Below are 24,583 nucleotides of genomic sequence, written 5' to 3'. Positions count from 1 at the left end.
CGGTTCTCAATTTGAGGAAAAAGTATTTGTAGTTTGATTGTCGTTTTGAAAAAATTGATCTTGAATAAATTTGAAAAAATAAATCAACTATGACTGTTTGTATATTACAGTACAACACCTTAAAGAAAATCGGATCTCCGTGTTTTAATTAACAAATTACTGCTGAAATTGAATAAATTTTTATTGAACTATTTATAACTGGATGGATAAACCTACTGAATAGATTTCATTAATAATATCATAACAATTAAAATATTTTAATTTATATTAAAATATAAACAATATTTTTAAATACAATAACAAGTTTACACCGCAAAACTCAGCTAAAGACTTCTTCTTGTATTTGGACTATCTTCTCTCAACAAATTCTTTTACAATCAATGTTAAAAAATGGTTTATTTTTATGGCATTAGTTTATACCCGCGACATCACCACTGCATTTTGCGACTAGATAAATGCATTTCAACTGGCTCTCTGGCGAGAGAATGCTTTAAAGAAAGAGAAAATATACGCTTTGAATCACGTTGCGATTGTGGATAGTTTCTCGAGAGTTTCTTTTATCGTTAAATACCAGAAGATGCAATACTTTCTCTCTGTCTGATGCTATGTATCAAGATTCAGTAAAAACGAACACACCGGTGCTCGAAAAATGATCTTTGTAAACGTCCAATCCTCTCGTTGGTGAGTGGGATGACGAGCAACAATTCCCAGTTCCTATGAAATGTTCTGTGAGCTAGGCCAGTTACCGCCATTCAGTATCTCAAGGTCTATATCGGATACAAAAAATGGGTGTGAAAGGGATATGCGAAGTTGGTCGGCGAGCAACCAACAAGCAATTCCGATTAAATTTGTCGTGTTGGTCACTGTGACCACAATCTCTATCCATCACACGTCTTACTGTCGCGAAACCGTTAAGTAGCATGTGCACAGTACCTTTCAATAAACATGCAATTGAGAAACAATTACTTTCCTTTGTGAATTAAGTGAGTTGTATTCGTCAAATGAGTAATGAAAACAAAACAAAAATTATGATATCCAAAACCCAACGAGTATTAAAATTATTTAAATACGCTTATCATACTGCGTGTTTTAATAATTGTTTTGAAGGGTGAAATTAGGCTTGGAGTCGCTCATATGGTGAGTGCCTTTCACACCGAGTGCCATATACTTCTCAAAGGGGAAAATTGTCCGATACATCGAAAGAGTGCCACTAAAGAGAACGAGATGACTTATCTTTTTGAGTGGAAATGTACGAAAAAGTGAAATAGCAACGGGAAATAATACTGGTTAGAAAGAGTAAACACGTTCAACCTCCATGTTCTCTCTTACACAATACTACAGATTGGTTTAAAATATCAATTTGTTTCGCTCGCTCTCTCATGACAGAGAAGAAGCCATCTTCATTTCTCGCACTGGTTTTCCTTGCGCTTTGCGTTGTTATATGCGAAACTTTTGTATTGTGTCATAAACGAACTACTTGTCATAACGTAAACAACTTCGGACTTCTAAGATCGTATTTTTATTATTATAATATTAATAACAGTAAAAATAAAGCAACACTTATTGACAGGCGTGTGTTCGGGTGGGCGTCTGAACGAATAAAGACAAGCATTTCCGCGTTTACTAAAATAGCCATCAATAAATTGCCGTGTATAGGAAAGTCACCTACCGTCGCATTGGTTTTCGATTTTGTTTTTGCTTTATATCGATAAAAGTGACTATTTGTTTACAAGTTAAACAAAGCATAGTATTATCTTCGGTCAGTAATTTGATCTATACACATTTGAATCCATGAAAAAATCGAGGTTGCTTTCAATAGGTTAATGGTGAAAACGGGTTTTCTGTGACAGTAAATGGGAATCAACTATGAGCCTACTCAAAGAAAATACCAGTGCACATAATTGAAAATATGTAAAAGATGTGAAAAAAGATGTTCAAATCAGTGCGATGAAGTTTTTACACATATTGTGCAATTGGATGTAACTTGGTTTCAAGTGTATTTCGGCAAGTGTTTCGGATGGTTAAAAAATCGTGTGGTTATAGTTCTAACGTAGGCGGTTTGATATCAAGAAAAAATCAATCACGTACAGTGTAACAAGGAAAATTAATCAATGAAAACATAAAAGTGTAAAACAAATGTGTCGATACCGCAATATGTTTTCTTTATGATATTTAGGATACTAATAGCGCAATCGTCATTCTAGTGCACAAAAAGCATCAAACTAATAATGCTAAACCGCCAGAAAACCGTCTATAATAACGTTTTGCGTAAATTGTGATTATTAAATAAATAGCTTTAAACGAAGATACAAGCATCCTTGTTTAAAAGGGATTGTGTGTTGCTCAAGTGATGTAAGTATGCAGTTTTATATACGTTATGCTTCATACTAACTATCGGCCTTTTACTAACCTTGAACTCTTGCAAATCCCCTTTAAAACTTTTGTCTCAGCTTAACTGAACTTGCCCTTACTTCAAGACGATAGCCTACAGGATTAATCATCAAATCGTCGGATTTGTTTATAATACAGCTTGAAAAATCTAGATCTGTTTTCCGACCTTAATCACAACCGTGCGCCCTTGGTGTACTACAGGTGATGCGGTCATGTCAAAGTTCATAATCGATAGCATGTTACCAAAATACGCTCAGTTCCAGCCGTTTATTAGCTCTCAGATTTCATCACAATCAATTTCCAACTCGAACTCGACAGTGTCGCAAACACCCAACTCGGAAGGCAGTCCATTGACTACTGGTAGTGAGGACAGCCCAAATTCACCACCAACCAGCAAAATGTATCCATTTGTTTCCAATCATCCGACTACACACACTAGCTACTCGACCATGCCAGGATTCTCTGGTTTAGATGATAAATCGTGCAGGTAACAAATAGAATTTTAATAAATGAGTTCAACGTTTAACAGATTTACCAAACGAAAACAAAAAAAATATATATATATATTGCTTTTTTCAGTAGTAGGTATACCGATAGTGTAATGAATAGCTATCCTCCGATGGGAGTCCCTGGTAGCGCCAGTATTGCACAGTTTTACCAACAGGCAGCTGCGGTTTCTGCCGCGTCGGCAGGAGTCGGCGTTGACTCGTTGGGGTCAGCTTGTTCCCAACTTTCTTCATCCGTCGGTGGTGCGCAGTCTGGTCTGCCTGATATAACCCGTCATCCTTGGCTGGTTACTGGTGAGTAATGAATATTTTTATACTTTATGCTGACTTTATGCCATTAAAATAATTGTGTTAAAAACAGAGCAATGATATAGTTTTAGTTTTTGCTCCGTTTGGTTAAAATTTTTTTTTTTGTTTATTGGCCAATCAATATAGTTCGTTTATATTCGTTTATTCGTTTATATTTTACTTTTTGAACTTATTGATTCGATACTCCAAAAATGTGAATGAATGTTTATTCATAACAATGCAGTACAACAAAACTTTAGGTGTTTACACGCTACAGTAAAAATCGAATCGCCTATATAATATAAAATATTCATATACTATATACATAGTACCATCAGATTAGTTCTCACTCTTGCATATTTCTATTCCATGTACTCTGTTTTATGTTATTCACGATCAATTGAATGATCTGCTGTCCTGTGTAGCATCGCAATCAGCTCTTCAGAAGTTTGCCAGTACAGGTTAGTATTAAAAAAAAGTTTTGAGTCTCGGAAAAGTGTTGCAAATAAGAAACTTAACAAAATTATTAGTACGATTAAGAAAGTATGAAATATGTTAACCTTATATGCATCAATTTATTTTTATTTAAGCTTAGTACTACTTCCCTACCATACCTTTATGCACAGCCATATTTTTCAATTCTGTTGAGATCCAGAAGAGAGATATTAAAGCAGTGAATGTATCATTTAAGTAAAATATTTTTTCATGGTGGCGTTTTTATGGGGTTTTTATTTTAAACTATTATTACGACTGTTACCAAGCATTTGAAGCCATAACAGAGTTACAAAGCCACTTTTGTAGATTTACGTTAATTGGAGTAAAGTATATTTTAGTGATCTGTTTATATACATACCTTACAATAATTTTACAGAAATAACTTTCATTTACTTACTTACTTATCCGGCGCTACAACCGCTTTGCGGTCTGGGCCTGCCTCAGGAGTGTCCGAAACCGCTCGCGATCTCGCGCCACCAAGCATTTAAAGCCATAACAGAGTTACAAAGCCACTTTTGTAGATTTAGGTTATTTGCAGTAAAGTATATTTTAGAGATCTGTTTATATACATACCTTACAATAATTTTACAGAAATAGCTTTCATTTACTTACTTACTTATCCGGCGCTACAACCGCTTTGCAGTCTGGGCCTGCTTCAGGAGTGTCCGAAACCGCTCGCGATCTCGCGCCTTCGTCTGCCAGTCTGTTATTCCGGCCTTAATGGCGGACATAACTTTCTTAGCTATTTAAAAAAGACACAACTCTACAGCTCTTTGAAGGACTAAAACTAGTAATTTGTGAACATATTTTCATAATGCATTTATGAAAACATTTTTTTCACGTTTTATAAACATATCAATCAAAACGTGTAAAAAAATTTGCAAACAATTTCTTGCAATACCCACCATCGATTAAATAAATCAACGGTTCAAACTGATCAAATCAGTTCAAACCGTTCCGTAAACTTTAGTAAAACCCGAATGTTTTGGATTGATACATGCACAGTTAAAGAATGTATTTGTTATCTGATAATGTTTCTGACCTGCACCCACTCACTTCACCATACTTGATTTCTTAGACCGCTATGCAGGAGCTTGTAAACGGCTTTTAGCAAATGCAGACGATTTCAATATTAGATACGCGTGGGATACCAATGAAAGAAAGAGCGAAAGCTAAATCTGTTTGGATGGAAAAAGCAGTTCAGCCTTCAAATACGTATTCTATTATCTGTTAGTAGCTATTATCGAACTTTAAACCATTTCATTTATATTTGAGTCTTGCATAACAGATCGTTGCATGAATTTATCAGACTAGATGACACACAAGAAATTATTGTTCATCCAAAGCGATATGCAGCCGGTGAAGTTTAGTTGAATTAAAATTAATTTTTTAATCATTCATATTCTTCAGTCCCATAAGCGATCCTTAATTCCTTAGTTTATGACGAGCTTGGTTTTATTATTGAGCCTTTTGTCAAGCATGAATGAACGATATTTCAATTTATTTCATTTTTAAAGAAATAACCTATATTTTGACTAAAGCTACATTTCAGTTTCTAGGACAATGAAAAAGGATATTACGATTGCTGATAAATTATTTAACAAAAATGTAAAGAAACTGTAGCTAGGATTAATAGCCTGAGGTTAGACAACGACAAAAATGGAGATAGATGGAATTGACTAAAATAATTTAGAACAGGCTAGATTTGTGGCAATATTTTTTCTAATTGGCGGGTCAAAATTGAACTAGCGATTTGAAGTATTATTTTTTTAATTAACGCTTTCACGACCATAAGATATCATATACTAAATTTCCCAGTACAACAGTTATGTACATATAACGTAAAGCATATCATCAAAATGTTTTTTTTTATTCTTTATTTGTTCAGAAACAGTGTAAATGTACCAGTATTGGGCAGGTTTGTGCAGCAGTTTCACTAAAACTGCTGGAACGCATACAATTTTCATTGTTTTTCATGAAAGTGACATTATTTTGAACGATAAACTATCTTATTATGATGTGCTATTTTTTATTTGCCGATTTAAATGTCTTTTTTAGAGATATTTGTGAAAATACAATCACTGTTTTTGTTCCCATTTTCTGCAGTTTGGTCCTATTTTCGGCAGGTTCTGCTCCTATTTTCGGCAACGGAAATACGGGTCGGAAAATGTTTTAATTAATGCAAATAGGCAGGCAAAAATGTTTGAAACAGTTTTACAATCTCACTTTCCTATAATTAGTGTTAAAAGTACTTAACATATATTATTTATTTAATGTTGCCCATTTTGGTCATTTTGCTGGCAGTTTTTACAGTTTATTTGATGTGAGTTACAAACAAAGAAGGGTTTGAAGAAAAGAGACAGTCTGTCGGAAATAGAGTACTGGCTCACAAATTATTATTTTACTCACATGTTATTGGATAATTTATAGTGAAATTGGTGATATTTGATACAAGAAATGTGGTTTTATGTGTCAACATACGCATTGTAGTGTTCTAATCGTGTTTTAAATGACTATGCAGCAAAATCAAAAGTGTGTTATTGTTTCAAGTTTCTGAGGAAGCCGACGACATTGAAGTGTCGAAAATAATTATTTACAGGGTATCTATTTTCGGCAGTATTTAAAGTGAATAATTACTTGTTTTTTTCTGATTTTAAAATTCCTAACGAGCTACAATAATTTCAACAACCATAGAAACTTTCATAAAAAACCACACTTTCATTGGTTTACTGTTCTGGTACTCTTAATAACGAAACCTGCCGAACTATTGGCTGGCAGCAAATCTGCCGAAAAATGTGAACTCTACACATTTGTTTGATCGCTTTGTTTGATATTTTGGAAAATATGAAAGGAAATGATGTGATACTTCGTATATGAATAACAAATGAGCATATCTCGTTTTGAAAAATATGTGTGGAGACTATTTTAAACGCATTTTTGCGTAATTACACGTTTTTAGTTATCCTGCCGAAAACAAGTACGCTGCCGAATACTGGAATACTGGAATACAGATACCCTACATTTGTTTTCACGGGTATATGTATTTTAACATTATCTTAGTACAACAGTCAATCCAAAAGTATTTCCCTTGATCGTAAAAGTTGTGTAATGCTGTGCTATGCAAGATGCCATAAACCATGTAATGACATATCTAAACAGCAATAATATGCAACCATACGCAACTTGCCTGTAATTAAGGAAAGACCATGCGCACCAGCTAAGTTATATATTAGAAATTACGTTAACAAATGTCCTTACATGAAAATATTTTCAAGTTATTTTTGTTTGCTTGGCCTTAACTTCTTATGCAGGCATGTTGTCTTTCTAAATATATTTATTCCGCAATACCACAAAATCTGTCCTAGCAATAGAAGTATGATCCTATGGGATTCGAACCAAGTTTGGCCTTTTAATGGTCCGGAATGCGTCGGCATAGATAACCCTAGCTCTCCTGTACGGGACTATGTAGATTGATAAACTCTAACGTATACATCGCTTTCTCTTTGCCAAGGACAAAGCATCTCGAAAAGCTGTGCTGGATCAGTTGTTACTGCAGTTAGAAAGTGGTAACACCACAGGAAGCAGTCGACGGGTTATTCAATATTCTAACCAAAAGCTGGTTTGAAAGGATTGACCTTCCAAAAAATAAAGAGATTCTGGATTGGTTTCTCTTGATGGCTCGCTGAAGTTCGGTATACCTTTGAAATTATTGTCAGGCATGCCTTTCTTCTGCGCTGGCGATATAAGGAGTCTAATTTCACACGCAAGGTTTTTACTTACGTCAATTTCTACCCAGCGGGACGGATGATTTTTGTTGTAATGGACTTAAAGATTTTTTTCATGCACGGAACAAACTTTTTCATGTTTGTTTTACTTTTTTTATAATATGGGATGGTATGATTTTATTTGATATCACGTAGAAATCTGTATATTCTGTATCTGTATATTTTATGTTACATTCAGCAATTCATACTTCGAGTAGACATTGTTTTTGAAACCGATCAATTATTACAGACTGTTAACAAATACATGCATGAAAAATAATAAATAATAAATAATGAAGTAAGGAGATACATTTGTACAAGATAAACGTTAAATGTGGGCATAAAATCATTCCATCATTCCATTATGCTTTGAGTGATAATTACAATTGGATGTTAGAAATAAGAAAACAAGTTTGTTTTAAAAGTGTTGATTTTAACAAACAAGGAGAAAGTTTGTTTATTTATGTAAAGCAATAAATAGTTTGATTGCTTTCATGCTTTGCTGTTTAGAAAAACACATGTTGTAAATACTAATTAAAATTATTAATTACATTAAAGCTGTAAATGCTAATTAAAAAGAATAATCTCGGCATACAAAAACATCTCAAATCTTAACATTACTACAATGTTCACTTGCTATACTTCCAGATTGGATGAGCAATCCTTTTGATCGGGTAGTCTGCGGCGATTTTGCAGGTAAGTTATATTGACCAGATGCAGATATCAAGATAAATATGTTTGGAACTTAAAAAATACATAATGCGGTATTATGAAGATTCAAAGAAAAGAATCAAGTTCAGCAAACGTGATTAAAACTATTGGAATTGTACAATTTTATCATAAGAAGCTATTTTTGTTATGGACGTTATTGATTTATAACATCATAGCATAACACCAGATATTTTAGGGGCTCGTTATTTCTTGAACTAAAAAACAATAACAAAAAGGCGGGAAAAGCCATTTTGGATCATCTTGTTTGGCTCAAGATTAAAGTTGTAGGTTAGTTTTCAAAAAATACAGACATTGCTTGAGTAAAAATAATCAGATTAGAGGGAAAATTGAAGTGTCGTTTGAATATTTTATAATTTCAATTCTTTCACATAAAATAAATCACAAAAAACTATCAAACGCAGTCGAAAGCTGGATGCTCTCAATACACTTGCTTAACACTCTCTTAATTCACTAATTCACAAGATACATCGAGACACAAATTGGGCTGTGTTTCACAGTTTTTGTGTAGATTTAAAATCATCTCGCAAGCGGAGACATTTTATCTTACCCTAATTTAATGAATGTTAAAAAGAATCCAATCGAGTTCAGTATCGTGTTCGTGGACCGGGCAATCATGGAGATAATATTATCATTTATGTAATTTATCTGAACATTTTTTTTAAATTAAACTGCTGATAATTTTAACTTACAGCTTTGGAGATTCAGTTATATTTATCATATTCAACAAAAAATCCAATAACTGTTCAGTTATATCATATTATTTTAATCACGTCAAAAGCTGAGCTGCGGTTGACAGTTCTTTGTGATGATTAGAAAATCATGTGGAAACTTAAAAATTACTGTGATGGATACACAATATGAAGATGTTGTTGAAAAACGTTCCGTGGTTTATATTGGAAAAAGACTTGAAAACCCCTGTAATATGGTGACATTTTTTTGTGAATGCAAGACGTCGTGTGTGGTGAAAATTGTGAGCACATTCGAAAGCGGTTGGTAAAATTTGTGGTGGCCCTTTTAATTTTATCTTATGTGAGTGTGTGTCATTTCGTCGCATGCGCATACAAATAAATCGATAGTTGTGGTGATTCTATTGGGATGAACAGAAGCTGAGCTTCAAAAATATTCTTATTTTGGAATTTTTACAATAGAAAATTATGGAAGTTGGGAAAAGTGTAGAAAAACGCTTTACATTATTTTTACTTTCATTTTTTTTAGGATTTTAAAGAAATGGCCAGAAATGTAAAGGTGTAAGATTTTACAATGATATATCAGTTTCCACATTACATTTGTAATTTATGTATTGAATATGATTTCGATCTAGTCTCATTTATTGTTAAATTTTTTTATTCATCACGAACGACCTTAACGGCCGCATGGCTTGTTTTGTTTTGATTCGTTTTTTAATAAATTTGCTTATGAATCAAAATAAATAATAATAATACTTGTTTTTATTTGTACATAAAAATTGAATGATTTTTCCTCTTTCGTAAACAAATACATTTTTTTCTTGAAATAAGTGTTACCAAGATTATCAAAAGGAAAATAATAGTGTGGGAGAAATATCCTTTCACAATTATTAAAGAATTATGCTCATTTGGTTTTTTCCGTTTTTCTCGTCCTAGCTCAATCGATGTTAGGTTATATTGAGGTAAAATAAGCGATTTTATTTGACAATCTTTCTTCTCTTTGTTATCATGTTTTTTTTTTTAATCTATACACCTTTCAGGAAATGTGTGATGTGTCCAATGTATGTTATAATGCCACGCCCAAATCAGATTTTTACTGATGATAAGTTTGCTCTCCTTTTTCATCCTTGTTGCTATCGTTGACTTTACTTGCATTTCTTTGTTAGTTTGTTTTATTCATGGTTTTGAATGCTCGAATCCTGTCCGACGTACAATTGCGTCGTTTTACAGCGGTTTCTCGGGCGTTGCGTGATGGAATGATAATTGCCATGGCTATCTTTTGAACAGCTACTAAGATTTTGAGTGATTTATGTAAGGAAATAGATCCAATCAAACAATTTGTTATAGGTAGCTGAGTGTTTTTATAAAAAAGCTACACTTTTTGCAATCACAACATGTTAATAAATGTAACTTCTTCTACATTTTGTGGCATGCGATGGCTTACTTTAAGTTTCATATAGTTTCATAAGATAATTTGTAAGCCGGTCTCGTAGTACAGTCGTCAGCTCGTGCGACTAAACAACATGCCCGTCATGAGTTCAATCCCCAAATAGACCGTGCCGCCATACGTAGGATTGACTATCCTGCTATGGGGGGGGAATCAATTAGTCACTGAAAGCCAAGCCCACAAATGGGTACAGGCAGGCCTTGACCGACATCGGTTGTTGAGCCAAAGAAGAAGAAGAAGTTAAATTTGAATGTACACCTGATATTCATATATTTCTGATATTTAAAAGTGTTGTTCATCACTTCCATAAAGATCAACTGCGATTGAATGTACTTTTTCATCTATTCTTTCGCAGTCTATCGTTGATCGTCTACTTGTTGTTAACATCGTTTTGTTTTATATGTTTACGATGAAGCTATAATAAATTATTCCTACATCCCATGAGGTAAAGAGTATATGTACACTTACGATAATTAAGCACTGGAAATCATCGGTCGTCACTACGTCTGGAATCGAATGATAAATATTTAGATATGGATTACCCAGCGTTGATTATTTGTAATAACACGCACAGTTGGTACACCTTTCAAATAAAATAAACTTGTTCCCACTAACGAAGCAACGTATGATACACAGTCAAAATATAATGATTTTCTTTTACAAACAGGGGAAATAACATTGTTCATTCACGGTAATAGTTTGTTTTGTTTCTTTTTTCCAGTTTTTGGACTAGTGCTACTAGTCCACTAGTCTGTCTAGCGATTAGCGACTAGCGCTACCAGGACTAGTCTGTGTGTGAAAATAGCTTTTTGTTGCAATAGCAACTGTAATTTAACGTAGTTAACAAAGAAAAATGAAATAACTTCTGTCTTGTCGTATGAAAGCACTCATTCTTTTTTTATGTTTTCTTCTGCACAATCGCTTATTTTACAAGTGTGCTACGACTCTACTGACTGTACTCAAATCTTCCGGTATGTTCCTTGCAACGATAAAATGGGGTTTTAAAGTGTTCTGTAATTGTGATAGGTTAAGCAGATTTTCGCAAATTAATTTATAGTGAACCCACCATCGAATATATGTACCATCAAATTGTATATCACGTCTATTGTATACATAATTTTTTTTTGCATGATTGTGCTACTGAATGTTCAATGAGAAAAAAAACTTTCATATAACATTAAGCAGATCTCCATACCATAACATCATTGCCGACGGTGATATTTCTCACGAAAAAAAAGTTTTAGCATTGCATAGTATTGAATTCTTCTTGTTCGACAGACTTTTTGAAGTTAACGTATAGTTTAACGTTAACGTCTAATTTAATATAAATGCTAATTCATTTCTTTGTTGATCACGTATTCAACTGCTGGTTCAACGGAAGAGCATGACAACGGTAGAGCAGCCCCTTTCATTAGATTTTCTTAATATCACAAGAAATATTCCAATAAATTTGACGGCTTTGTGCTATTGCGACATTGGTTTTCCGGGAGAACGTACAAGCTCCTTTACCAAGGGTGCAAAGAAAAATGGCTTGCGTTTACATTGAAAGCATGCAGCAAATGAAGAATTTTTTTTTGAAATCTATTTCGTGTTGGTAAAGTGGGTTATCAAGAAGGCACCAAACATTTGTTTAATATAGTTATTTAATAAAAAAAATATTTATGGTTTTTTTTTTTCATTCGTTTGAAAATAATATCTGCTAGTTTTTGTTTTTGACTTAAAGATTCAAATGCGATATAAAGTGCGACATTGCACGAGAAATAAACAATTATAATTACAATTAGTTTCCTTTCCATAATATAAAACAATCAACTACTAGATTTTGCACTGTACAAAATATTTTTTTTCTTATACTTGCTACTATAAACCAATATTTACAATTGTAGCTGTGACAGATAATCAAAGATTATCAAAAGTTATGCTGTGTGATAATTATTTGATGAGTTTAAGTTTCACAAATACATATTTGTATGTGTACTCGTTTTTCTATGGTATATGATTTCTTCTTTGCTATACATCGTGTGAAACATTGAGAAACAAAATGGATAAAATAGTTGTTTCATAATTCGAGTACCCATGTGTGTAGAATCATTAAAACATTGTGTTGCCTATTTTATTTATTGTACAAAATACAATTATGTTAAAAATTTCGTGACACTATTTCTCGATTCGACAACCCCAAACAAATGGGGGAAACAGTCATTACAGCTAGAGTTAAAGATGTAAATAGGTCGTTCTAGTGACATTAAATTGTAACGTTCCCTTTTATAACAGCATTTACTCTTCTTCTTCCTCTTCTTCTTTTGGTTCAACAATAGTTGTCAGTCAAAGGCCTACCTGTACCACTTGTGGCGTTGGCTTTCAATGACTTTTGGATTACCCCCCATAGCAGGATAGTCAGCTCTACGTATGGCAGCACGGTCAATTTTTTGTTTTTTTGTCAATTGGGGCTTGAACCTATGACGGGCATGTTGTTAAGTCGTACGAGTTGACGACTGTACCGGACGAAACCGGCTCTATAGCTTAGCTCTATAGCTATATAGTATTTACTCTATAGCTTGGAAATACATTCTCTAAAAAGTAATAAACGATAAAAAATGATAAAAAAGTAAGAACGTCTGTTGATTCCTCAACCCATTGCAATACCATTTTAAACAATGACTAAAATTTTTGATAAGAGTTCTGCGTTGGAAATGCTAAGGATACAAAAACATGTTGTTTTTTTTATTGTATGTCAAAAAAACTCTGTTTTGAGGCTATATCAAAGTTTTCAATCGAAATTGTTTTGTTAAATATTCTTATAGCAATAAGGACGGATGGAAAATTCTGTGGAAAATTTTATGTTTAATAGATTAGAAAAATTAAGAGAAACGAGAAACAAAAAGTACACTGATGTTATCGCTGTCACAAATGTATTGATTTTTTTTTTATTCAGAAAGAACGGCTTTGGCCGTATTGCTTAACTAAAATGTAATGAAATTCAAGAAAATGCTTTACAAAGGAGTTCAAAACAAGCAGTACACGTGAAAGAAATACAAGTACAGAGGAACTTTACACCAATGTGCTTAGTATTACTGGAGCAACGATATTGGTGAGAAATTTTTTAACAACGATTGTCTGGATTGTGGGGGAAGTTTTTCGTATTATCGTTGTATTGTAGAATTATTGTTGCCAGTTCGTAGTCAAATTTCTGACATGCACACATTTCATACTCATTTCCTTACACCAGCTCGTAAATCTCAAAGATGATCATAAAAATATGCAACGCTACATTCAAATGCAAGTGACTGTTAGGACTATGATTGACAATAATCGGAATATTATTGTGACTATTATTCGGTCAACAATGTGAAAACGTGGTTTTATGTTCATACTAGAATTTCTATACGTAGAGGTATGGATGACAATGAATATGTTGCTCAGCAAATGTATAATTTCTATGCTTGGACATAATTAAATATATTTGTGCTGCTTTGCTAGCGTGTAAACAGATCGTTTTTAGAGGTGTTTTTGATGCGTATGGAATGAATGTTTGACTTATGGAGCATAGTAGGCGCGTAATAACTAACACTGTTTTACGACAACTCACTAGAATCAGGAGCGTAACTAAGCGTTGGTAGGTAAAAAATGTATGACATCAGCAACATTGCTGTACCTATTTTGTTGTTTCTGTCTGTACAGTGCGATATGTTTTTCTACACCAACACATATTCCATTTACATCACAATAAATTTGTCGTTCTTTTACATGATTTTCAACACCCTAAGAAGAACAGTCAAACTCAGTCCAGCTTGAAACGTTGAAAATTATGTGCAGAACTGAAAATGTATTGTGATTTATTACGATACGTGACAGATTTTGAACTTGCAAGCGTTAAACAATGCGGTTCAGAATGGAAAGGTACTTAGTGAGTACAATTTGTGTAAAATTTGTGTTTAAAAAAAATTATAATCAACTATTGTTTCTTTAAAACGGTGAATTAATCACACTTGTTTTATAATAACAGATTATTTTTAAATGTTTTTATAGTGATCAATCAGTAATTGTCTCATCTCATCATCAAACACAGAGATCCGCAAGGGATTTCATTATTATCCTTGGTTTTACGTTGTATATGTATATGTATATGTATATGTATATGTATATGTATATGTATATGTATATGTATATGTATATGTATATGTATATGTATATGTATATGTATATGTATATGTATATGTATATGTATATGTATATGTATATGTATATGTATATGTATATGTATATGTATATGTATATGTATATGTATATGTATATGTATATGTATATGTATATGTATATGTATATGTATATGTATATGTATATGTATATGTATATGTATATGTATATGTATATGTATATGTATATGTATATGTATATGTATATGTATATGTATATGTATATGTATATGTATATGTATATGTATATGTATATGTATATGTATATGTATATGTATATGTATATGTATATGTATATGTATATGTATATGTATATGTATATGTATATGTACGGTGTATATGTATATGTATATGTATATGTATATGTATATGTACGGTGTATATGTATATGTATATGTATATGTATATGTATATGTATATGTATATGTATATGTACGGTGTATATGTATATGTATATGCATATGTATATGTATATGTTCGGTGTATATGTATATGTACGGTGTATATGTATGGTGTATATGTGTTTTCAATAAATATTGAAAAAAAATGCAGAGCGGGGTATGGTATGACTTCATCAACCGTTGAAGGACGTAAGGAATCGTCACTTTCGCCGATGAACTCGATTGCCGATAGAGTTTAATATCAGACAGTCATAAATAAATACTTCTCCAACCAAATCTCTATGATTCTAGGGCTTATTTTGCTATGGAACATTTCCTAGAGTAAAATACTGAACTTTCTCCTTCACAGTTCTTTACCGCTAGCCAAGCTCTTTTATTCGAGGGGTTAAACATTTCAAGGCAATTCCCTGTAGTCTCAATGATAGTGGAATGTCAACAATTTACGGTCGTCATATTTCATCATCAGTGGGGAAATCCAGGCTTACAAAACTCCCCTCCCTGTCGACCCAAACTTCACGAAGCCATGCTTGAGAAGCGATGTACAACAGGAAACATTTTAGGCCAACGTGGTGTTGAATTTGGTGTTGAAAATACTGTCTCTGTCTCTATCACGCAAGGAATACACCGTGTGCTATATATCAAGGTGTGAAAGCAGCCATCTTTAGTTAATTAATAAGTGTTTAAGAATATTGCCAAAGTACCTATTTTTATTCAACATATATTACGAATCATTCTGCCCTATACAATGAAACTACAGATTAAGTATTATTATTCTTATTCGATGCATTATTTGTACCTGATATTTAGGTCTCTTGAACGTATAATGAGACTGTTAAATTAGAATATAGACCATTTCATGCTAAAGTATCATGTTATGGTGAGGCTCAAGGTTGATCAGGTATTTTTTACCGGAATTTACTTGTTTCCAAATATTTCGATAGAGGTAGTTTTAAAAGACACAAGTCATATGCTTTATGCCACAAGAAATTAATTTTGATGAAATATTATGACAATCTAATATCAGGTTTTTTATGGCAAATGTAGTGTAAACGGTCACTACAATGATAATTAAAAGGTATTGCTAAAACTGATATATTGTTACCCTGTGTTATTAAATACGTGTAACTGATATATTGATGTGTTAGAAGTTAAATGTTTTGGATAAGACCACACATTCATGGTGCCAACATTTAATGATAAATTGAAGGGGGGGGGGGGGGGTTCTGAGATTCTAGCCAGCTATTTTAAATATAGTTTACAAAACTACATGCCAAAAAATTTTCCAAGTCTCGGATTTTTAGCTTAGATTATTTAGTTTAGATTACAGCCGTAAAAATATGTAAATATGTAAATAAATACATAAGATCAGATTAGCCATAAATTATTGAAGTTTTTTTGGCAGAAGCATAAATATTTTTTTAATTGAATATTACTATTCCATTTCAATCTTTAATTTATAATTTATTTTTAATTTAAACTATATTTCAAAATACTGTAACCCATTTCAAACAGATCGAAAGAAAACAAAATATATTTTAATACCAATATTTTACAAATACAAATGGTAAAATACAATATGGTGGACTGAAACTGTAATATGGATAAAACTAGGATGATGAAGTTGTTTCACCGATAGGCTGAAATTTATTCTTTATTGTTATAATTATCTAGTTATTGCATTAACATTATGCATTATGCAATTTGATTGTTTTTGTTCGGAAATAATTGTACGAACTGTAATAGATATATCATTTTACACACCAGAAAGTATAATATAGATGTACATAAATGCTCAATAAATACGTCACTAAACGAGTAAAGTCAAGTGATATAGCAGTGCAGTGAGCAATGTCATTTGTGTTCATTGTATACTTTTCGATGTCGATGTGAAATCAAGATCACGATAGATTAGCATTGAGCATTTCTTTATTGTATATTTTCGCTCAGGTAAATGAGAGTTTGCATTATAATCATAATTAAATATACATTTATTGCACGGAAGAAAAGTGCCGCACTAAAAAGTGTGTAGTAAAAAAGTGTGATGAATGTTTTTAATCTGCTTTTCGGGGTCTAATTGTTCATGAAGGAGTTTTCGGCCACTCGGAGGAGTTTCGTTTTATGAAACTGGCTCATTTTGTGAAAAAGTCTTGCAGGTTCCGACACGAATCAAAAAAACTATTGTTGAAATTTTAGTTCTTATACTTCTCTAACAAAATGGATCAATAATAATGACAGAGAAATTTTGCCCTACAAATATCTTCTCAATGATTAGGATTATAGATTTTATTTGTTTTTATCCTCGTTTATATACCCATCTTACCGGCACATTTGCGGCCCTACAAAAATATTTCAATATTCATAAAAATTATAAGGCAAAGAGCCTCCCGCATAATGAGTTTTTCGTATTACGAGTGAGACACTGGAACGGATTAAACTCCCTATGCGGGGTTCCTCTGTATATTTAAGGGAAACATAAAAAAAATCCTCAGCAAATTTCTTCTGTTCCAGGACCTAACGGATGTCCACGCCGGCGCGGTCGTCAAACCTACACTCGGTTTCAGACGCTTGAACTTGAGAAGGAATTCCATTTCAACCATTATCTAACCCGCCGACGAAGAATCGAAATTGCGCATGCCCTCTGTTTAACAGAGCGACAGATAAAAATCTGGTTTCAAAACCGTCGAATGAAATTAAAGAAAGAACTTCGTGCAGTCAAGGAAATCAACGAACAGGTACGTTATATCCCTGTGCATCTTCAAAGTCAAACAACCAAGTGAAAGCACTTCGTTTTAACGATTTTTATAGCAAGTCTTATAAAACATTTCAAATTAAATCAATATTCCCATTTCACAATAACAGGCTCGCCGCGAGCGTGAGGAACAAGACAAAATGAAGAACGAATCGCTAAAATCCGCCCAACAGCATCACAGCCAAAAACAGGCTCAACAAGAACACACGGTTGTTGGCTCTCAACAAACCAGTAACGGGGGTGGAACTGGTGGAGGAACTGGTGGAAGTGGTGGTGCAGGAAGCGGTGGTAGTTCTGGAAACCTTGGAAGCCACCTGCATCATCCTTCAATCGTTTCGCAAAATGATCTGAAACTTGGGCTTGGTGGAATGGGAGTCGGAGTTGGAGGAAATCTCAGTATGATGGGAGGTCTGGATAATAAAACGAATCAAGACATCCTTAAAGCAGTTAGTATAGTTCAATGCTAAACCTATTCAAACTATAGCTTATTTCAATAGAATCTTTTGTTTTTGGTTTACTACCTGACATAAATTTCAGTATGTTTTGGTCCTTTATAATTTGCTTCCTTTCAAGAAGAAGATGGTCTGTTTTGTATTTGCACGCCACACAATGCAGCAGAGCGATACTCTTTATTTTAGTATACACGGCATGGCGACATGATAAAATTGTTTTTGAATTGTAATCAGTTAAGATGTATTTTACATAATTTACATTGATATAGTTTGAAGTATCGATACTCTAACGTATTGTAAAACTGAAATCAGTATTTACCATATTCTTACTGCTTTCTCTCGAACAAGCGTCAGAGTGTTTTCAACCTTATTATATTTTTAATAAATTAATTTTCCTCTGCTGGTTTGATTCTTATTAACTCTTAAAATAATTCTTTTCAATTTTACTTTACTTTTGTTTTCTGCTTAAATTTTTTTATGGCCAAGTAAACTTTAATAATTAAAACGCGATTATCAAATGTATACAACTAAATATTCTTTCCCATGATACATTAATTTCTCTCTTCCAGGTTATGCAACATAACAAACGATGGGATTAGAGTTTTTTGCATAATCACATAAAAAGTGTTTAAATAATGGATCATTATTTTAAAGCACATCTACAGTTTTGATTTATACAACGTCTTATGTTCAAGGAAGTTTTTTTAAAGCATTGGATGGCTAAATGTCTTATTAATTTAAGTAATTGTTTTAAACACAATATTGAATCATTTATACTTCTCAAAATACTCGTTCCTGAAAATACTAACAGCTGACGGATCACTTTTTGTTTACCAAATTTGCAGCAGTTAATTTTCAAAATTTTCTTTTTTCTTCTCTTTCTTTTCATTATTCCATTAATGTACCTGTCATATGTTATGATTATTTGATTGGTCTTCTTGACACTTACTTGTCATATACGAACGACATTTATGCAATGTACAGCACAAACTTGAATACTACCAATGACTGGATGAGTTAAGAACAAAGATACATTCAAATTGCTGTCCAATCAAACAACGCTACTCTGTCCTGTCTACACAATTCAACTTTCAACTGGATTAAAAATGGCGGATAAGTATTCAACGCTTAGTAAAAACACTGTAATTGGAACAATGCGGCATTGGTCACAAACAAATTGACTTCAATATCTCTAAAGGAAACGAGATATGGAGACTTACCTATGCTATTGCTTTTAATCCAACTTCATTTGAATGGTTATCCACCAGCTGCAGGAAAAACAGCACAGCGCATAGATGACACGGAACATCCCACAGAATCGGAAAATAGCATTTTTAATGTAAACAATATAGATAATCAAAATATATCTTTTGACCGTCTTTGCCCTAACATTTGAGCAAATGAATACGATAGGCACAATCAAAGAGCATAACAAGTAAAAGTCATCTTCAGATAAACAATAGTGGAGAGCTGCATCGTAAACCCACATTTGGTTAGAAACAATAAGTTCTAACAACAATCAACAAAGTTTGTCTCCATATATTTTTCCATTCAGCTAAGTTACATAAATAAGTGTAGTTTATGGAGAAAACAACACTTCAATATAAAACGCTGTAACGAAACAAAACAGGACGTAACTTAACATAGAACTCGTCAATCGATAGGTGTATAATGATAAGATAGAAACAAATGATACGTACTAGTTTGTAAGAAATTAATAATTATTTTTTGCGATTCCTTCCATCAGGATGATCATTATGATGTGTTCTGGTAATGATTTAATACCACCAATCCCTTTTTCCTTATCGAAACAATTTTCCTTATATGTTAACCAGTGTCCAACGTATTTTTTTATAAATGCTAATATATAGCCGCAATATGCTTAAGCTTCTTCAAGACTTAGTAAAAGTCATAGGATGGACTAGAACATAAATCTAAAACTTTTTTCAGTTACAGTTGCAACGTTTGAAGTATGTAAATTAATGAATTTAATGAATATTTGCTTGAGTGTATTTGTATTTAATTTTTTAAATATAATTTAAATTTCAAAAAATACTCAAGTTGAACATAATCACCTTTCCTGCAGCATACTACTATTATATTGTTGTCTAACGTGACGCCCGTCCTCATATTTTTCATAGTTTTTGTTTTGTTTCTTATTTAAGTGTAAGTCTAGAATTTGAACTCTAAAAATAACTTTAATTCAGATGTTGTATTTGGGAGATAATCGAATGAACAGTATAACCGCGATTAAATATCAGTCAGATGCAATTAACATATTTTTCAGCGCTCGTTCGTGCGTTTGTTTTACTCCGATTAGAAAGTAACAGTGACAACAAAGCGTTTAAAAACGCTCACCATATACGTAATTAACATGTAGACTTTATTTAAGAAATGCGTCATTATATACTAAAATATGTGTAAAACTATCTTTAACAAATTGAGACAAAATTTAATACATCAAAACAAAAACAAGAAAAATAAAAAATATATAAAAGTAAAATATGTTTCCTGTCATCACTCAAACAGATCCATTTAATGAAGTCTACAAGTGTGAATATTCAGCTTCATTATCATTTTAAATTTATTTTCTGTGATGTCATGTCATTCATGTGCATAACATTCTACGCAGTGTGTACACCTCAAGAATATTAATGACGTAAATGAAAATCTGTCCATTTGTTAATACGTAATGAAAAAAGTAAATAAATACATGCATACTTACGCATATTTATATAAATACACATTAAAACGTAAGAACGATTAGCGCATCAATAACCAAATGCAATAAAATGATGCTGGCCAAAAAATCAGCAACATGCATTTTAAACATCTTACCACTGTTTAATACTGTCTAAAATAAATATTGGTTTGGTTTTTAACTTTTTCAAAATTTGTCATTCAACATATATACAATGAGGTGTTGAGAAACACAATAACAAGTATAAATAAGTGAATCAAATATTGTTTTGTATTATCCATATGTCAAATTAGTTTTGGTAACTTAATTCCATCACATTTATGTTTTTGTTTTTTGTTAATATAATTTGATAAATTCTTAGGATGTAAACAAAATATGGACTGCAATGACAGAATCATGAAAATAGCTAAAATAGCTAACAAATCAGCATGAATTTCGGAAATGAATGAAAAACATAATATTTGTGATGCTGTATGTTGTTAAAAAAACATGAACACGGAATACGTAATACGAACCAGTAGTTTTTCTTTAAACACATAAAGAAAAAAAGTATATATATATAAATATAAATATATATATATATATATATATATATATATATATATATATATATATATATATATATATATATATATATATATATATATATATATATATATATATATATATATATATATATATATATATATATATATATATATATATATATATACCCCTAGCCAGTAAAGCCAGTGTCAAACTTTTTTTTTCTTGCCATAACTGATACATAAATTTTTTTTTCGAAAAAATCATTTGTGAACTTATCTTGTATTGTATTCTTTCGGTTACATTCTTCTGGATCTCATTCAAGAACCCCCAAGAATCTATACATGTGGCATTATCAAATCGGACATACATCATATTTCTTAAATAATAAGCTAGTTTAGACAGACTGGCTGCATGTGGCAAGCATTTTATTGCTCAAAATTGAGCAACTAAATAGGGAGTGCTACCTAATGAAAATGATAACTTGGAATACGTAAACTGACGTAGAATATAGATTTGAACGAAATGTGAAAATATTCTATAGCATATGTGTGTGCAAAAAGTGAGGATGAACAAAGAAAAATCGATTCGATGTATTGTTTTTCTACATGACAATGTAATATGAATAAGAGCAAAAAATACAAAAAATAAAAAAGAAAAATCAATAAATTGCATGAATTCAACTAAAATCCACTAGCTTTATTGTTTTGATTGATACGGTATAAACTTCTTCTTTGGCGTAATAACCGTTGTTGAACGAAGGCCTGTCTGTGCTATTAATGAGCTGAGCTGTGACTTATTGATTCCCCGCAGCTGGATCAGTTCTACTTATGAGGGAGGGGGGATGATGGTGAGGAAGGAGCACGATCCATACGGGGCTTACGGCAGGAACCCATGACGGGCATGTTATTAAAAAGAGCAAGTTGACACTAGACCGGACCAACACTTTAAACTGTAGGCGATCAAGGGACATTTTAACAAAGCCTGTCTGCAGGGTTTATGTTTTGGACTTCTTGTTTTTAATTTAAACATTTTCATTTTAACTTGATGGATTCTGGTGCTCGAAAAAAATCAAAACAGTTATGGATAGCTTTACAAATATGTTTCTGCTACAACCTACGCGATCGTTCAGGCCCATATATGTTTTAAAAAATTCTTAGGACTACGCATCTCAATAGGCAATGCAACAAGAGAACGGTTGGGATGGCATTCGATCACGTCCTACGTTTATAATAACTTATAATTTTTATTTGTTGTAAACCATTCCCAACTATGGAAAGAAAAGGCTGTAGTGCTTTGCGATATTAAAATGCATTTCGAAAATTTTATCGTTGTACCTGTATGTTAAAGTGCGATTTCTAATTCATTAGGAATCGCATTATAATTGATCATAATTATCAATCCCATATGTGTGTGATGTCAGTTTGTTTGGCATTAGTTCTTATACAAAAAAAAAAATGTTTTTATTCATCCTCCTTTTACATAAAGCAAAACAAACCCTCGTTGCGTCGAATATTCACATCAAGTCATTATTTTGTCATGCTCTGTCTTACAAGGTGGAAGTGAATGTATGAATTGTGCAAAATACTGTTTCCCATCTCTTTTTTGTCAAAAATTGGGGACTTTTAGTACATAACCTATTACAAAAAAAGGGTCGTACCATAACTATAGAGACACATCGAAAAATAAGTGTTGTATACTATATTTTTTATTTATATAGTACAAATAACGTTATATTATATTATATTTTAGAAAAATATTTTAACAATTTGTTTAACGATTTTTAAAGTGTTATTATTACTTTTTTATTTTATGAATTTTATAAAGATAATTATCAATATTGAAGTATTTGAGGTATCAAAAAAAATCAAACAAATATCGTTTTTAACAATTTACGATTGTAGTGAAAGGGACGGTTCCATAGTACAGTCTTCAACTCGAACTCGTCATGGGTTCAAGCATAAAATCGACCGTCCCCCCGTGACAAGGACTGACTATTCGGCTGCTTGATACTGAATCTAGTCTCAAAAGCCTATATAGGCCGGCATGTCCGCGTAGAACGTTTACGTCAAATAGAAGAAGAAGAAGTATAAGGAGATTGTTTTGAAAATACATACGAAAGAACGTAAGATTTTGAAAAAGTAATTTGAAATTGGCATGAGAGTCGTATCAATTTAGTGAATAAAGGTTCAAAACTGATCCGATTAAAAAAAGCGACTCAAAATTTCAAACATGATTATTAGCAGAATCTAAATATTTACTATTGTATAGCATAGTTCAAGCATAGTTCAAGAGTGTAATCATAAACTGATATTTTTTTCCTCCCACTTCCCATTTCACTATTGATGTTCTTTTAGACCACCACAAAGGCGCCCGTACATTTTTTGGCGAAAGTGCAGACGAATTCAATTGCAATGGGCCTATCACAATACCCTTTCCATAAAATCTTACCGGCACTACACATTACATTTACTAATTCATGTAAATATCAAATTACTAACTCAGCCCAAAAACGATGCCAGCTGATTTAGATTCATAAACTACTTTGCGAATACACGGCCAAAGTTCCGAAGCAGATGGCTACGGGCGCCTTTGTTTTTGCCGCCTTTGAGAACATGGATGGTGAAGTGAACATATTTTGGTTTGTATTTTCAAAACAATCATTAACTGCAAAAAATATTTATGGAAAAAAATTGATATCTTACAAAATATATATTGATAATTGTCCTTATATAATTCATACAACCTATAAAACACTTTTTAAAAATCGTATAATAATATTTACTATAAAAAATCCTAAAATATATCTTGTGTATTTTTGGACGATTGTTAAATGCAAACATATTTAAATAGACAAAAATACATTCAACAATTATACATATAGTCATAGCCAAAAATTAAATGGCGAGGAAGGATGAAGATTTTAGGATAGAAAGGCAAAATAGATGAAAAGTCAATATGAAACAATAGAGAAAAAATAACAAAACAGAAAATATGAAAAGTTTTAAAACAATTATAATTAATTCCAAAGATATCAGTCCATTGTATACAGTAAAAGAATAACAGTAAGTGTAATCACTTTTGAGCTGAATGTTTCATATGCTTTTTATAATAAGAAATCTCACAACTTTTCTACTTACGATACAATGGTTTTCGTGATATAAAGTAAGAGTTCCTTCTCGGTTCAAGTCGTGCTTTCCTTTGAAAAGCAACATATATTTACAGAATTATTTGTCCTTTTCACACCTTT

The 24,583-nt window shown here is 32.2% G+C and overlaps 2 protein-coding genes across 11 annotated transcripts in view; both read left to right on the top strand.

Moving 5' to 3' along the window:
- The window catches only part of LOC120961603 (homeotic protein ultrabithorax), a 270,884-nt gene that overhangs the window by 124,424 nt on the left and 121,877 nt on the right, over positions 1-24,583 (top strand). The gene's annotated exons all lie outside the window — the stretch shown is intronic.
- On the top strand, positions 795-19,870 carry LOC120961601 (homeobox protein abdominal-A homolog). 10 transcript variants are annotated; one of them, XM_040385435.2, is made up of 9 exons: positions 795-983; positions 2,205-2,352; positions 2,451-2,878; positions 2,971-3,191; positions 3,611-3,646; positions 8,093-8,140; positions 17,415-17,638; positions 17,766-18,101; positions 18,677-19,870. In XM_040385435.2, the coding sequence occupies exons 3-9, from the start codon at positions 2,604-2,606 to the stop codon at positions 18,704-18,706; spliced, it is 1,170 nt and encodes a 389-aa protein (XP_040241369.1). In that variant the 5' UTR covers positions 795-983; positions 2,205-2,352; positions 2,451-2,603; the 3' UTR covers positions 18,707-19,870. The 10 variants fall into 10 exon arrangements, with proteins under 10 accessions (XP_040241369.1, XP_040241368.1, XP_040241373.1 ...); XM_040385434.2 differs by having other exon boundaries at positions 2,177-2,352; XM_040385442.2 differs by lacking the exon at positions 795-983 and having other exon boundaries at positions 1,049-2,352; positions 2,451-2,592; positions 2,710-2,878.

The sequence above is a fragment of the Anopheles coluzzii genome, chromosome 2, assembly GCF_943734685.1.
Source record: "Anopheles coluzzii chromosome 2, AcolN3, whole genome shotgun sequence".
Taxonomy (NCBI): Eukaryota; Metazoa; Arthropoda; class Insecta; order Diptera; family Culicidae; genus Anopheles; species Anopheles coluzzii.
Note: the sequence above shows the minus strand (reverse complement) of the source record. Positions and strands in the feature narration are given on the sequence as shown.